Consider the following 14,597-nt stretch of genomic DNA (forward strand, 5'->3'; position numbering starts at 1 on the left):
AGACATTTTTCTATGTTCTGATAAATCTAATAGATTCTGTATTCAAAACTTTTTCTCACTGCAAAACACTAAAGAATGATGGATAAGTTACAACTAACAGGGAAAGCTGAGCTTGCAAGAAATTCAGGAGAATCTTCAGTACCCCAAGATGACAGGAACAAAAGCCAGAGTAATAAGCCCGCAGTGCAGTCAGATCGGAGAAGGAGATGGTACCCCGCTCCAGTACTTTGCCTGGAAAATCCCATGGACAGAGGAGCCTGGTGGGCTGCAGTCCATGGGGTCGCAAAGAGTCGGATACGACTGAGCGACTTCACTTTCACTTTTCTCTTTCCTGCACTGGAGAAGGAAATGGCAACCCACTCCAGTGTTCTTGCCTGGAGAATACCAGGGACGGGGGAGCCTGGTGGGCTGCGGTCTATGGGGTGGCACAGAGTCGGACACGACTGAAGCGATGCAGCAGCAGCAGCAGTCAGATACTTTAGAGACATTTGCTGATCGATGGTACCTAAATCCTGAAATTTTACTATCTCTTCAATGAAGCAGAACAACTCCTAAGACATATAAAAGATGGTGTGGTGGTGGTGATGGGGAGGAGGTTGGAATGCAGACAGCTACAGAAAGCTAGAATCTTCAAAGAGCTTCAGGGAAAAAAACAATGTGCCTGCCATGTTTGCACTGTACACAGGAATAAAGGTTCCTCTGATAATATTTAGCCATAAATGATCCCCTCACATAGGCTAGTAAACCTACTATTGTATATAACAGAAGGGAATACAAATATTCCTGGAATAATGTCCATTGAACCAAGATTCTCAGGATTCCCATAAACAGAGATTGGTCAAATATAAACTCACAGTATAAAACCACCAATCACAATAGCAACCAAGCTAGTGTGGGTGAGACTCGGCAAGAAAGAGAACTAGAAAACAGGGGTTACAGATAGTGGAATAATCAGAGACAGAATATAAAGCAAACATGCTTAAGATGTTAACAGAAATAATAAAATTATAAACTCAAGCAAGAAACAAAGATGTACTAATATAATTAGCTACAATGGAAGAATAAAGTAAAACTCATGAAAGGAAAATATGTAGCTGAAATTGAAGAACAAGGATTTAACCAATTGTTTGGCATATCAGACAAAACCTAAAAGAGAACTGATAGCCTAGAAGATAGATATGAATAAATTAACCACGATAAAGCACAGGAGGAAAAATAAAAAATATGACCGAGAAATTATGAGATATAGAGGATAGGAGAAAGTTCTTTTAGTATATTTAGAATTTTAGGAGAGAATAGAATGAAGGAGGGAAAGGCAGTACTAGGCAATAAGAGCAATCTCAAGTTGTAAAAGAACTGATGTATTTTACTTCACATTCTTTGAGAACAATGAAATTAAGTTATAAATAATAATAAAAGATAACTAAGAAGAACTTCACTTAATTGGTACCAAGAAGAATGCTTCCAAATTACACAATTTGGAAATCACAATAGAAAGTATAAAATGGAATTTTAAGTATAAGTAACCTTTGATTTTACTGAATAAGAATAAAAGGAAAAAGACTCACACAAATAATTCATAAAGATCAAAACAAGACATTTACTGCAGATAATTGGAAAGTTAATTACTTTAAACAACTTAATAAAAAATGGAACACTTTTAAAAGAAAATTATAACAACATTGATTCTAGAAGTATTAGAAAGCCTGAATTACTCTATAGTTACTAAATGAATTACATCAAGAATTAAACACATACCCATCAAGAAAAACCAAGTCCCATGTTTTACAGATAAATTTTATAAACAGTCAAAGAACAGATAATTGAATCTTCTAAAAGCTATTCCAGAGAATAGAAAAACTAGGTAATAGGCCATATTTCATTTTTATGAGGTTGGTAGATTGAAGGCAGGAGGAGAAGGGGACGACAGAGGATGAGATGGTTGGATGGCATCACTGACTTGATGGACATGAGTGAGTAAGCTCCGGGAGTTGGTGATGGACAGGGAAGTCTGGCGTGCTGCAGTCCATGGGGTCTCAAAGAGTTGGACATGACTGAGCAACTGAACTGAACTGTGCTGATAACTTTTGGCACTGATATCAGAGTAAGACAGCACAAGAAAGAAAATGTGTAGACAAATTTCGCTCAAGGATTTAGATGCAAAACCTAAAACAAAGTATTAGTAACTTAGGCTCCCCATGTGGCGCTACAGGTATAGAACCCACTTGCCAATGCAGGAGACATAAGAGAGGTGGGTTCGATCCCTGGGTTGGGAAGATCTCCTAGAGAAGGGCATGACAACGCATTCCAATATTCTTGATTGGAGAATCCCACAGACAGAAGATCCTGGCGGGCTACAGTCCATAGGACCTCAGAGAGTCGGATCAACTGAAGCAACTTAGCATTAGTAACTTAAACCTAAAACAAAGTATAAGAAAGGAATAGAGTAGGAAGTAGAATTTCTTTAGGCTGATCAAGCATACCTTTCAGAAATACACTATGTGGTGTAGCATTAGAAGTATTCTCTCTAAAATCATGAATGAGATGAGTATACACTCTATTTCCTCATCTCTGAAATATTATACTATAATTCTAGCCAGTTCATTGGTAAATAAAAAGGTAATTAAGTGCAAAAAATTTAGTAAGTTTTGTTGTAATATTTGCAGATAATTTAGTTGTCAACATAGAAAAACAAAGAAAATCTACATATTATTAACATTAATCAAGTACACAGAAGTAAAAGTAGTTAAATAACTTAATCACATTCTTATACACCTGCAAAAATTGAAAACACAATTTAAAAATATGCCATTCACATTAGCTATCATCCATAAAAGCACAACTACAATAGCAATAAAGTAAGGCACCTATGGGGAAAAAATCTACCACAAGTTGTTTATGTCATTAATAGATAAAATTAAGAACTTTATTAAAAGGCAAGGAAGATCTAAATAAATGGAAAGTTACATCATATTCATGATGGTTAAAAAAGATGAGTAACATAAAGATGTCTGTTCTTTTGAAATTATAATTTCAATACAATTCCAATAAAATTCCACAATAATTTTGGATATAGATATGGGTACAGGATGGAAAAGTTGATTCAGAGTTAATATGTAACAGTAAAAGGCCAACTATGGTCAAGAGATTTTTAAGGAAGAATGAAGTAGAGGATGATCTAGCACATAGCACATGTGTTGCAAAAATTAGGGCATTGTAATTTTTGGAACAGAATAGACAAATAGGCCAAGAGACTAGAGAACCTGAAAGTAAACTCACGTGTATGTGAAAATGTCAGAAGAGACTGTATGTCAGGGGGTGAAAGAATAGACTATAAAATGTATGGTATTAGATAATTTTTCTGACAGTAACATTTAACCTGGATTCCTGTCTCACACAATATACTCAAAAGTCAAGTCTAGAACTGATGAACTAAATATAAAACTCAAAAGAATGTTGACTGATATCATTACAACCTTTAAGTAGACAAGACAGAAAATGCACAGAACAAAGAGAAATATTTACATTAAACTGAAAAATGTAAATTCATTAAAAAACACCTTTATAAGGTAAAAATTTGAGCCAATGATTGAGAAAAAATATTTTCAATAATACAAAGGACAAAAGATTAACATCTATAATAGATAATGGACATTAAAGATTAGTAATAATTAAAAAAAAAACAAAACCAAACTGGACTTCCCTAGTGATGCACTGGTTAAAACTCTATGCTTCCAATACAGGGGGATCCGGATCCATCCCTGGTCAGGGAACTAAGATCCCAGTTGTCACAGGGTATGTTCAAAATAACAAAAAACCACAACACACATACACAAAGAACCCAATTTAAAGGTAAGCGAAAGATAAGAATAAGTAATTCACAGTTAAGAAAAATGAAACAACACTCAACCTTGATGAAGCAATGGGAACCTACACATTATTAGTGACTGTGTTAGTTTCCCCAGGGGGCCAAAATAAAGTGCCCCAACCTGGTGACTTAACTCAGCAGAAGTGTATTGTCTCAGAATTCTGGAAGGGAGACATCTGAATCAAAGTGTTGGCCCAGCACAAACACTCTGATGGCTCTAGGGGAGAGTCCATCCCACGTGTTTGCTTAAGCTTCTGGTGACTGGCAGCAGTCCTTGGCATTACTTGGACTGTGGCAGTATAATGCCAATTTCTGTATCTGTCTTCAGATGGGGTCCTTCCCTGTGTGTCTGTCCAAATCCCCCTCAACTTATATGAACATTAGTCATTTGATTAGGGCTTGCCCTAATCTTATATGACCTCTTTTCAACTTAATTAGATCTGCAAAGATCCTAATTCCAAATAAGGTCACAGTCCCAGAGACTGAATCCTTTATCCTTTTGGGTGACATAATTCAACCTACAAAAGTGGTTATGAAATCTTATACAACCAGTTTGGAGAAGAATTAGGCCATATATACAAAGATTGAATCTGGGTATATCAAAGGATCCTATAATTTCATTTCTGGATGCTTAAATTTTGCTACTCTAAGTATTGTCTATGAATCAGCAGTATCACTGTCACGGGAACGCGGCAGACATGCAGTCGTGGGCTCTACTCCATACCTGTGGTGTTAAAATCTATATTTTAAATAAGATCCCCATGTGCTTTGTTTAAAAAACACTAATCTAGTCTATTCTAAGTTACACAGATTTTTTAAAAAGAGATATAAACATTAACACTCATAGCAGTATTATTTATAAAAGCAAATGTTTGAAAAAGACTTAAACATTCAATAATCAGAGAATGGATATATAAGTTGTGGCATTAGTTATATAATTTAAATCTACAGTGAAAATAAATGAACTAGTGGTGCTTTTATCAATGCAAGTGAATTTCACAAAGATAATGTCAAGCAAGAAAAAGAATTTGCAGAAAATTACAGAGAGAATGATACCATTTCTATATTGCTTAGTGACATGTGTCATTCATGGGAATGAAAACCCCTAAATTCACGAGTAAAGAGAGCTTCAATGGAATCATACTGTTCTTTCTCATGAGTTTTCTTAAGTATGTAAGTATTTCATCTATTAATATTTATACTACATCTTCATAATGCAATGGAAAGAAATAAGAAAAATTCAAGGCTAGTATATGGCAGCATAGCTATTTGAATCCAAAACTGTGGCCCTGAGCCGCTATACCCACCTAACAAATTACTGTCTCAACAGGCCTAATGGCACAGTTATAGACTCATATTTTGCACTCACAATAGTTGCTTTTATATGTAGCATGTTTTAAAACAAGATTAAAATAACTCATTTGGCATTGGTTTTAATTTTATAACAAAAAAGGTTACTCGCCAAAGCAAAATAATACTTAGGTCTTTACCCCCCAATTATTGTTAAATACAGTAATTAAATCTTGTTTCAGATAAATATTATACTAAATTTTCAACTATCCTTCAATTAACAGAAAATATTGAGTTAACATTCCAAAGATTTTTCTCATCTCAACTTATCCTTTCAGAAATGAGCCATGAAAATGTTGTCAGAAAGAGCAATGTAGAGGAGGTGAACTCAGGAAAGCACATTTACTAACACCTGTCACGCTAATCTGATGAAAACTACTGCCTTTTGGGTTTTGCTATACTTTTAAGCATTTTATTGAGATCTATGATTTTCAATTATTTATTTATACTTTTTTAAAATTTTATTTTATTTTTAAATTTTACATAATTGTATTAGTTTTGCCAAATATCAAAATGAGTCCGCCACAGGTATACATGTGTTCCCCATCCTGAACCCTCCTCCCTCCTCCTTCCCCATACCCTCCCTCTGGGTCGTCCCAGTGCACCAGCCCCAAGCATCCAGTATCGTGCATCAAACCTGGACTGGCGACTCATTTCATACATGATATTTTACATGTTTCAATGCCATTCTCCCAATTCTTCCCACCTTCTCCCTCTGCCACAGAGTCCGTAAGACTGTTATTTATTTATACTTTTGAACAAATGGTTGAGCTCCCAGAGAAGAGCAGACCCCTTTTCCTCAGTGATAACTGAATTTTTGTTGATATGTTCATCACCACTCCCCCAAAACTTTTCTTTTTTATTGTGGCCACACTCTGTGGCTTGTGGGATTTTAGTTCCCCCACTGGGGACTGAACCCGGGCCCTTGGCAGTTAAAGTATGGAGTCCTAACCCCTGTACCACCAGGGAATTCCCAATAACTTTTGATTTAAGTCAAGAAGTTCCAGAATGCAGAGGGCACATCTTTCTTCACTTGTACTCAGAATTTCCTAAAGAATCGGAAGATTACCAAATAATTTGAAGAACTGAGAGAATGTCACATTTGAAACTGAGCAGGACCCTGCTGGGCCATCCAAGGGATAGACCCCGGCGGTGTCCCTGTCTCTTGTTTGTAGAAGAGCTTTAGCGTCTTAGACCTTCACGAGTTGCAATGAACAAATTTAGTCACAGAACTAAGAAAATGCAGAAGCAAAGGTAAACAGTAAAACAAGACAAAATAATAATAGTTTAGCCATGAAACAAAGTCAAGGGCCTTTAATTTCTCTGTAAGGGCTGTAGATAATACCTTGGGTCATATCCTTGAGTTGTTTTGCAGATACTAAAAGCCCCAGCAGGTGGAAAAAGTTAACTTTGACACTTATGCAATACCCAGAACCACACTAGGTCTTTAGTGGGAAAACACAAATGATGGAAGCCTCAGTCTCTGCTTCAGTAACTGTAAGGTTGATTTGGTTCATTTAACACAATGTTGAAAACACAGCATGTAGAGAAAGAAAAAAAAAAAGTAATTCCTATTCATTTAGTGTGTGACTTTGGGCAAGTTAATTAACTCTGTTTTCTCAGTAGTAAAATGAGTGCAAAAGAGATTTGTGAAAAAGTGATTTTGCTGGCCCATAAAAAGACCCCCCAGACCAGTTGGGACTAGAAGGGATGATGTTGACTCCAGAAATACTGTGCAGTTCCCTCACCACCAATAAACCAAAAGAATGTTTTCTAACTGATCAGTCACCCTGCAACCCTTTCCCTCACACTGTCTTTAAAAATCCTTCCCTGAGAGCCATCAAAGAGTTCAGGTGCTTTGAGCATGAGCTGCTGGGTCTCCTTGCTCAGCTTCACACTGGGCAACTCACAATGAGGGGCTCTACTGTCTTTCATCACAACTTGGTGTAAGTAGATTGGCTTTGCTGCATATAGCGGGCTAGCAGACCCAAGTTTGGTTTGGTAACTCATCCACATGAAAATTGTTTTCAAAATAAATCCTCACCTGAAAGGGCTTTAATTTTTTTTTTTCAAGCACTTGCTCTTTCACTAAACCTACCTAATTCTCCTTCTCTGCACTTCTCAGCAATTATCAGTAGAGAGAGAGAATTAATATTATAACTTTGCAATACTATTACTACTATTATTGATTGACCTTTACTGGGTGTTTTTTATGGGCCAGCAAAATCACTTTTTCACAAATCTATTTTGCACTCATTTTACTACTGAGAAATCAAGAGTTAATTAACTTGCCCAAAGTCACACACTAAATGAATAGGAATTACTTTTTTTTTTTTCTTTCTCTACATGCTGTGTTTTCAACATTGTGTTAAACGAACCAAATCAATCTTACAGTTACTGAAGCAGAGATTGAGGCTTCCATCATTTGTGTTTTCCCACTAAAGACCCAGTGTGGTTCTGGGTATTGCACAAGTGTCCGGCATATAGAAATAGCAGCTAAGGAAGGGTGCCCATCTGAGGAGGGTGCACAGTGAGAATTATATACACACACAAAAAAAACTGGGCTTAGTTTTAAAGAATTTTTTTTCTCTTGCATTTTGGTTGCATTTCTTATAAAGAACCAGTTACTTCTCGCTGATAATCAGAAGACCACATTTCCTAAATTATCTAAACAAAATTTCTCTTTGAAGTTTTTTTTTTTTTTTAATCCCTAACAAATTCCAGTAAAAAAAAAAAAATTCACAGTTCTGGAAAAACTACAATTGCCTTGCTGCTTTAGTATTTGAAGATTGGGGTGAATTAAATTCAGAATGATATTTTTAATTAAAAAATAATCTATCCAATAGAATGAATAGAGAAAGTAGCATCAACATATCTACACTATTGTGTGTAAAATGGCTAGCTGGTGCAAAGTTGCTGTATAACACAGGGAGCCTAGTCTGGTGCTCTGTGATGACCTGGACAGGTGGGATGGGGGAAGGGAGGGAGGCTCAGAGGGAGGGGATGTATGTATAATTATGGCTGATTCCAGCTGTGTATGGCAGAAACCAACACAACATTGTAAAAATTAAAAACCAAAAAATAATCTATCTTAGTTTTATTATGTAATTATTTTAAAATATAAAAACGCTTTATAATAGTTCAAAAATTTGTTTTTGTAATTTAAGCCAATTTTCAATTATTTCTTCTATAGGTTATTCCCTCACTGATAGAAAAATCAGCCACAATTTGGGGATTATGGATGAACATACCAATTATTGAGAAGAACCAACCACTACTGAACTTTTGGTAATGATAAGGCAGTCAGATTTACAGAAAAACTCCAGCCTAACATCTTTTTAATCTTATGTCCCTGGTTAAAGAACTACATTGAAATGCTTGGCTTGTATCAAATTTCCTGTGACGATGTTAAAAATCTTTATCTCCCATAACCTATTTTAGAGAAATGTCACATAATAAATGATGCATCAAACCCTAGATCCATAAAAGCAGAATGACTAGAAGTTTTGTTTTCAAATGATGTCATCAATAATATTCGCTCTCAAGCTAGTGTTTCTTTAGGCTAATTTCAGTCCTCAAAGAATAACAGCCTAACTCTTTATTTAGGATCTTCTGTTTGTACCATCTCTTCTGGAATATCTGGGATTCTGTATCATTAAGAGTTAAATGTAGAAGAACTGGTAAAGTGTGAACATAAGGAAAATGCAATATCATTGTGCTTTTAACATATATCACAATATTTTTAGTTTAATAAAAGTTTTACATAATTATCTATTAGTCATATGAAGGTTGTAGGACCATCCTAGTCAGTGCTGCATGGCCTTTATACTTCTATTTTCTTCCTAGTGTTTATAAACTTTCTATATATTCTCATTGAAATGAAATGTTTGCAATATTATATACACTATTTCTAAGAAAAACATGAGCTACTTGAGAGATTTTTCAACTTGAATAAAGAAAAAGCTGTGCTGTAAAATATTAAGGCAGAATAGCAAGTGCAAGATCTCAGAAATATTAACGTTAAATTAACAGCATTTTAGCTTTCAGATAAATAAATTTGTCAGTTATTAAACAACTTGTGTTTAGTAATAATGAATGCACAATTGCTGACCAACACATTTACTGACTTACCCTATGTTGACATGTGCTAAGTTTGACAAAATTCTTATTCAAGTTTGTACTTGACATGTTAATATTTTCTAATTCAAATTTTTTTTATTTTACTCTTTGTTTATGTTATCAGCTATATTTCCCAAGTTTTATCTTTGGAGAATCTAGATTATAACTATTTTTCTATTAAATTTTGCTGGAACTGCAACTGTATTCTAATAAAGTTATTTAGCTTTGTATTTGTGAGGAGATTTTAAAGGGGAGAATGAGTACCCAGACAAATTTTAAAAAGACTTCTTCAGAGTCTGTAGCCAGTATCACCATAAGTACTTATCTCTTTCTTTTCAATGCCTTGAGTCATTATAAATGTCAGGTTCTTTGTTGTGGCATGCTGAAATGATTGAGTGGGAACTGTGCCCAGCCCGACATTGTAAAACAATCCATCTCCAAATACATCGTCCTGTACAACAAGATTTTCTCTGACACTCTTATGATTGCTCTTTTGTTTGGTCTTGGAGCATTTAGACCTCAAATTTGAACACAATATTAAGATTATTGCTATTCTGTAGTGAATCTGTGCATGTTATCTACTTTTGGGATTGCATTCTGTACTTTACTTCAGTCCTGAAATCAGAATGTATAAGTGAATTTTGTTATATGTTATTCTAGTGGAGTAGAAATCCCATTCTTTATCTAGGTGCAAATGGAATTAAATTTGGTTTCCTTGGTAAAGGAAACAGCTTAGATAACCAACACATAGCAGTCTTTTTATCTTCTATGTTAAGTCATCCCCATTTGGAAAATCCAATAATGCTTTTTCCCCATTGATGAATGTGTGCAAATGTATGAGTTCCAAAATTCAGCATATGTTGGCACAAAATCAGCACAAGTGAAGGTGTTTTTCTAGGTCTATTAAAATCGCATTTCTGGATAGAACTTGTGAATGACATGTTGCAGGCTTTCAAAAAAAGCCAGAAAACATAATGGACTTGATAGAGACGATTAAAAGCAGCAGATGATACTAAAAGAAATATTTGAATAAAATAGAAAAAACAGGAAACTCAAAGTTACTTTTCTTTTAATAACCTTCTTTCTTTATTGAAGCTGTGGGATTTCCTCAATACACGCTATTTTCTGCAAGACAAGGGTTTCTAGATGGCGCTCTAAAGCACTTGCCGGTAGGTGGCGACATAAGTCCTTATTGCCTAGAGCTGTCCCAGGTGCTGAACCCAGTTTCTGAGCCCAAAAGAAGCAACCAGCGACCGGGAATTCCACCAAGTTTTCCGTAGATTCTGGAAAACCGGTAGGAAAGGGCCGTTAAAAAATGCCCAACCTCATTTATAACACAAAGTCAAACAAATTCTCTCCCCTAAATTTACCTGGTACAAAGCTGTGGAAGATGACAATGTTCATTGAAATTAAAAAGGCAATGGTAATGGAAAGCCAAGCTCTGGAACGTGGTAATGGACAGGGAAACCTGGAGTGCTGCAGTCCACGGGGTCGCAAAGAGTCCGATCCGACTGAGCGACTGAACTGAATGGAAAGGCAAGTGTGTGAGTGTGTGTGTGTGTGTGTGTGTATGTATGTGTGTAGAACACATACCGAATCGGTTTTTCTTCCCTTTGAAATGCAGTTTTTCACCTCTCCTTTGACGTGTCCTTTTTAATTGCTTTCTCACCCAATTTCTCAAGGTTAGGAAAAAAAGTCAGAGGCAAAGGAGATAAGCTGGACTGTGAGTTGACACACGGGGGTGATTTTTAAAAAGCTAAGACACACTCCGTCTTCTTTCCATCTATTAGTAATAATTTACAGACTGACCCAGGACTGTCCACATCCCCATTCAGGCTCCTTATGCCTCCTCTTCTCTTATCCTGTTACCACTCAGTGATGCTGAGTCTACTAAGGAATTTGACAAATATGAAGCAATGTATGTAGTTAGATTTTTTTTTTCTCTCGAGTTTGGCTGGGTGGGAGGCGGAGTTATTTGTTGTAATGTTGGTCTGATCGGCAGATCGGGTGTGTGTAAGTGAGTTCTGAGTCTCGGTTGACAAAAAGGGACTTGAACGCAAAGAGGCAGAGCTAGAGGGAGAGCAGGGCGGGGAACGAGGGGAAAGAGGCACTCAGGGTTGGGGAAGTGTTAGGAACGGAGGGTTAGCGTAGGAGGGAGGGAGTCTGGCTGTCGGAGCAACACCGGAGAGATAAAGGAGAGTGAGAAGAGAGGGAGACTGAGGGGATGACTAGTGGGAGAAAGAGGGAGACGGAGGAGGCTTAAGAGAAAGAGAAGAGAGTAGAGGAAAGAGTAGGAGAGGAGGGAGAGAAGCAAGGAAGAGGAGGGTTACAGAGTGACTGTGGAAGATGGTGTTTCTCTATTCCAGATACTTCTAAGATTGGAGACTCTTTGCTGGTGGGGAGACTCCGGGTGGTATGGCAGCCAGTTAGGCAGCGGCAAAGTGTAATGGACAGCAAGAGACAGACGTTCCAGCCACCTTTCCGCCGCCCGGAGATCCCGGAGCTGTTTCTCCAGCCAATTCGTTTCCCAGCTGGAGTCTCAGAGCGTGCTGCACTACCAGAGCCCAGGGAGCGCCTAGAAGCTAGCTGCTTCTGCGAGATGCCTTCGCCTGAGCAGTAAGAACTTCCTGCCCGAGTCCCTGCATCCTCTCTTAGCTGAAACTCCCCAGGAAACAGGGGCGGGAGACCCCAGGGGGAGGGGCGAGGGGGAACCTGGAGCAGCTCTTTCTCCCCTCCCCCTCCCCTGCCCGGCGCGCAAGCATGGATGTGCTCAGCCCCGGACAGGGCAATAACACCACGTCGTCCCAGGGTCCCTTCGGGACACGCGGCAACGCTACTGGCATCTCCGACGTGACCTTCAGCTATCAAGTAATCACCTCTCTAGTGCTGGGCACGCTCATCTTCTGCGCGGTGCTGGGCAATGCGTGTGTAGTGGCGGCCATCGCCCTGGAGCGCTCCCTGCAGAACGTGGCGAACTATCTCATAGGCTCGCTGGCCATCACCGACCTCATGGTGTCGGTGCTGGTCCTGCCCATGGCCGCGTTGTACCAGGTGCTCAACAAGTGGACTCTGGGACAGGTCACCTGTGACCTGTTCATCGCCCTCGACGTGCTGTGCTGCACCTCGTCCATTCTGCACCTGTGCGCTATCGCGCTGGATAGATACTGGGCCATCACCGATCCCATCGACTACGTGAACAAGAGGACGCCCCGGCGCGCCGCTGCGCTCATCTCGCTCACCTGGCTCATTGGCTTCCTCATCTCCATCCCGCCCATGCTGGGCTGGCGCACCCCGGAAGACCGCTCGGACCCGGACGCGTGCACTATCAGCAAGGACCACGGCTACACTATTTACTCCACCTTCGGCGCTTTCTACATCCCTCTGCTGCTCATGCTGGTTCTCTACGGGCGCATCTTTCGAGCTGCGCGATTCCGCATTCGCAAGACAGTTAAGAAGGTGGACAAGGCGGCAGCCAACCACCGCCTTGCGGCGTCGCCGGCCCCGCAGCCCAGAAAGAGCGTGAGTGGTGAGTCGGATAGCAGAGACTGGAGGCAGGGCACAGAGAACAAGGTAACAGGGGCTCCGTGCGCCAATGGAGCCGTGAGGCAGGGCGAAGAAGGCGCCGCCCTGGAGGTGATCGAAGTGCACCGGGTGGGCAACTCCAAAGAGCACCTTCCGCTGCCCAGCGAAGGCGGTGCTGTCCCCTACGTCCCCTCCTCCTTCGAGAAAAAAAATGAGCGCAACGCCGAGGCCAAGCGCAAGATGGCCCTGGCCCGCGAGAGGAAGACGGTGAAGACTCTGGGTATCATCATGGGCACCTTCATCCTCTGCTGGTTGCCCTTCTTCATCGTGGCCCTAGTCCTGCCCTTCTGCGAAAGCAGCTGCCACATGCCTACCCTGTTGGGGGCCATAATCAACTGGCTGGGCTACTCCAACTCTCTGCTTAACCCTGTCATTTACGCCTACTTCAACAAGGACTTCCAAAACGCGTTTAAGAAGATCATCAAGTGCAAGTTCTGCCGCCGATGATGATGGAGTAGCGGCGAGTAGGCCCATCCCATTCATTCTGCCTCCCCTAGTCCTCTGGAATCAAAGCCTTTGCTACTTTCCCTCTGACATTCACAGCTGCTAGGCGCGCTGCGTCCAGACCTCATCCACCCAAGCCTCTCCCAAGCCTCAGTCCCCAGCGGGGAAGGATGGCGCTCTTCGTAAAGAGGGTCTAGCCTCCGGGCAAGAGAGAAACTCCTTAGCCCTGTGAGAGGAGACCTTGGCTCAAACTGGCTTCAGAATCCGTTTGATTCCAGCAATTGCTTCCTGCTTCTTCTGCCCCATAATCTTCACGGCGGAACTTTAAGCTTCAGCCGTTAAAGGCAAAAAAAAAAAAAAAAAAAAAAAAAAAAATCCACACGAAAAAAGAACCTGTACACCCAGCCGCTGCGCCCAGAAAAGGCTCTCCCACGCGATCGCCTCACTGCTACAACTTGAACTTAAGGTTCAGGACTTCGCTTCATTTCCCAGTAAACCCACCCCCGCCCCGTCCCGGTCTCATCTCATCCTTCCTTCCCCATCTTCCCTTTATGCCCTCGCCAGTCCTAAAACACTAATTTGCTAGTCGGAAAAGCTGGGAGGGTCTGCTTTTCCTGGTGCCTAAGGTATCCCGGGGAGTCTCCGTCTGCTGGCGTGGGCTCCCAGAGTAACTCTCCCGAAAACAGCCCCATGCTTTGTTTTCTTGGATTCAAAACAAGTGGCTAGAGTGGCTCAGTAAGTACAAGGCTGGGCCAGAGGGAGAGAGCGAGGGAGAGCGGAACGAATTTATCCTTGCCTGCCTTGATGTCAGCACTCACCAAAGAAACTGACATTCATTGGGAAGGGAGAGCGGACTTATTCGGACAGGTTGCCCGCGAGTCTGTACCAGCTGGCATCGCCACTTACCTACTGTGGGTGGCGCCCGCCGGCCACTTTGCGTGAGCCGGGCGGGGGCGCCGAGTGCAGAGGATCCGCGCACCTTCGCGGCTGTCTGAGGTCTGATTTGTGCTGGGCGGGTGCACTGAAAACTAATCCCAACTGGAGCCACCCCGCCTACGCCCCAGGACTTACTCAAGCGAGGGTGTGTGGGCTTGGTCGCTCAGTCCGGTTTTTCGGACCTCATGGACTGTAGCCCGCCAGGCTCCTCTATCCTTGGGATTTTCCTGGCAAGAATACTGGAATGCGTTGCCATTCCCTTCTCCAGGGCATCTTCCTGACGCGGGGATCAAACCCA

The 14,597-nt window shown here is 40.7% G+C and overlaps 1 protein-coding gene across 1 annotated transcript; it reads left to right on the forward strand.

Moving 5' to 3' along the window:
* The first annotated feature begins 12,097 nt into the window (after positions 1 to 12,097).
* HTR1A (5-hydroxytryptamine receptor 1A) lies at positions 12,098 to 13,655 on the forward strand. The gene has a single exon (XM_055554906.1). It carries the CDS (start codon positions 12,098 to 12,100, stop codon positions 13,364 to 13,366), a length of 1,269 nt encoding a protein of 422 aa, XP_055410881.1. The 3' UTR covers positions 13,367 to 13,655.
* Positions 13,656 to 14,597: the final 942 nt, after the last annotated feature.

Source organism: Bubalus kerabau, chromosome 18 (assembly GCF_029407905.1).
Source record: "Bubalus kerabau isolate K-KA32 ecotype Philippines breed swamp buffalo chromosome 18, PCC_UOA_SB_1v2, whole genome shotgun sequence".
NCBI lineage: Eukaryota > Metazoa > Chordata > Mammalia > Artiodactyla > Bovidae > Bubalus > Bubalus kerabau.

Coding starts and splice junctions, on each gene's coding strand:
- HTR1A (XM_055554906.1), top strand. CDS start 12,098: ATGGATGTGCTCAGCCCCGGACAGGGCAATAACACCACGTCGTCCCAG.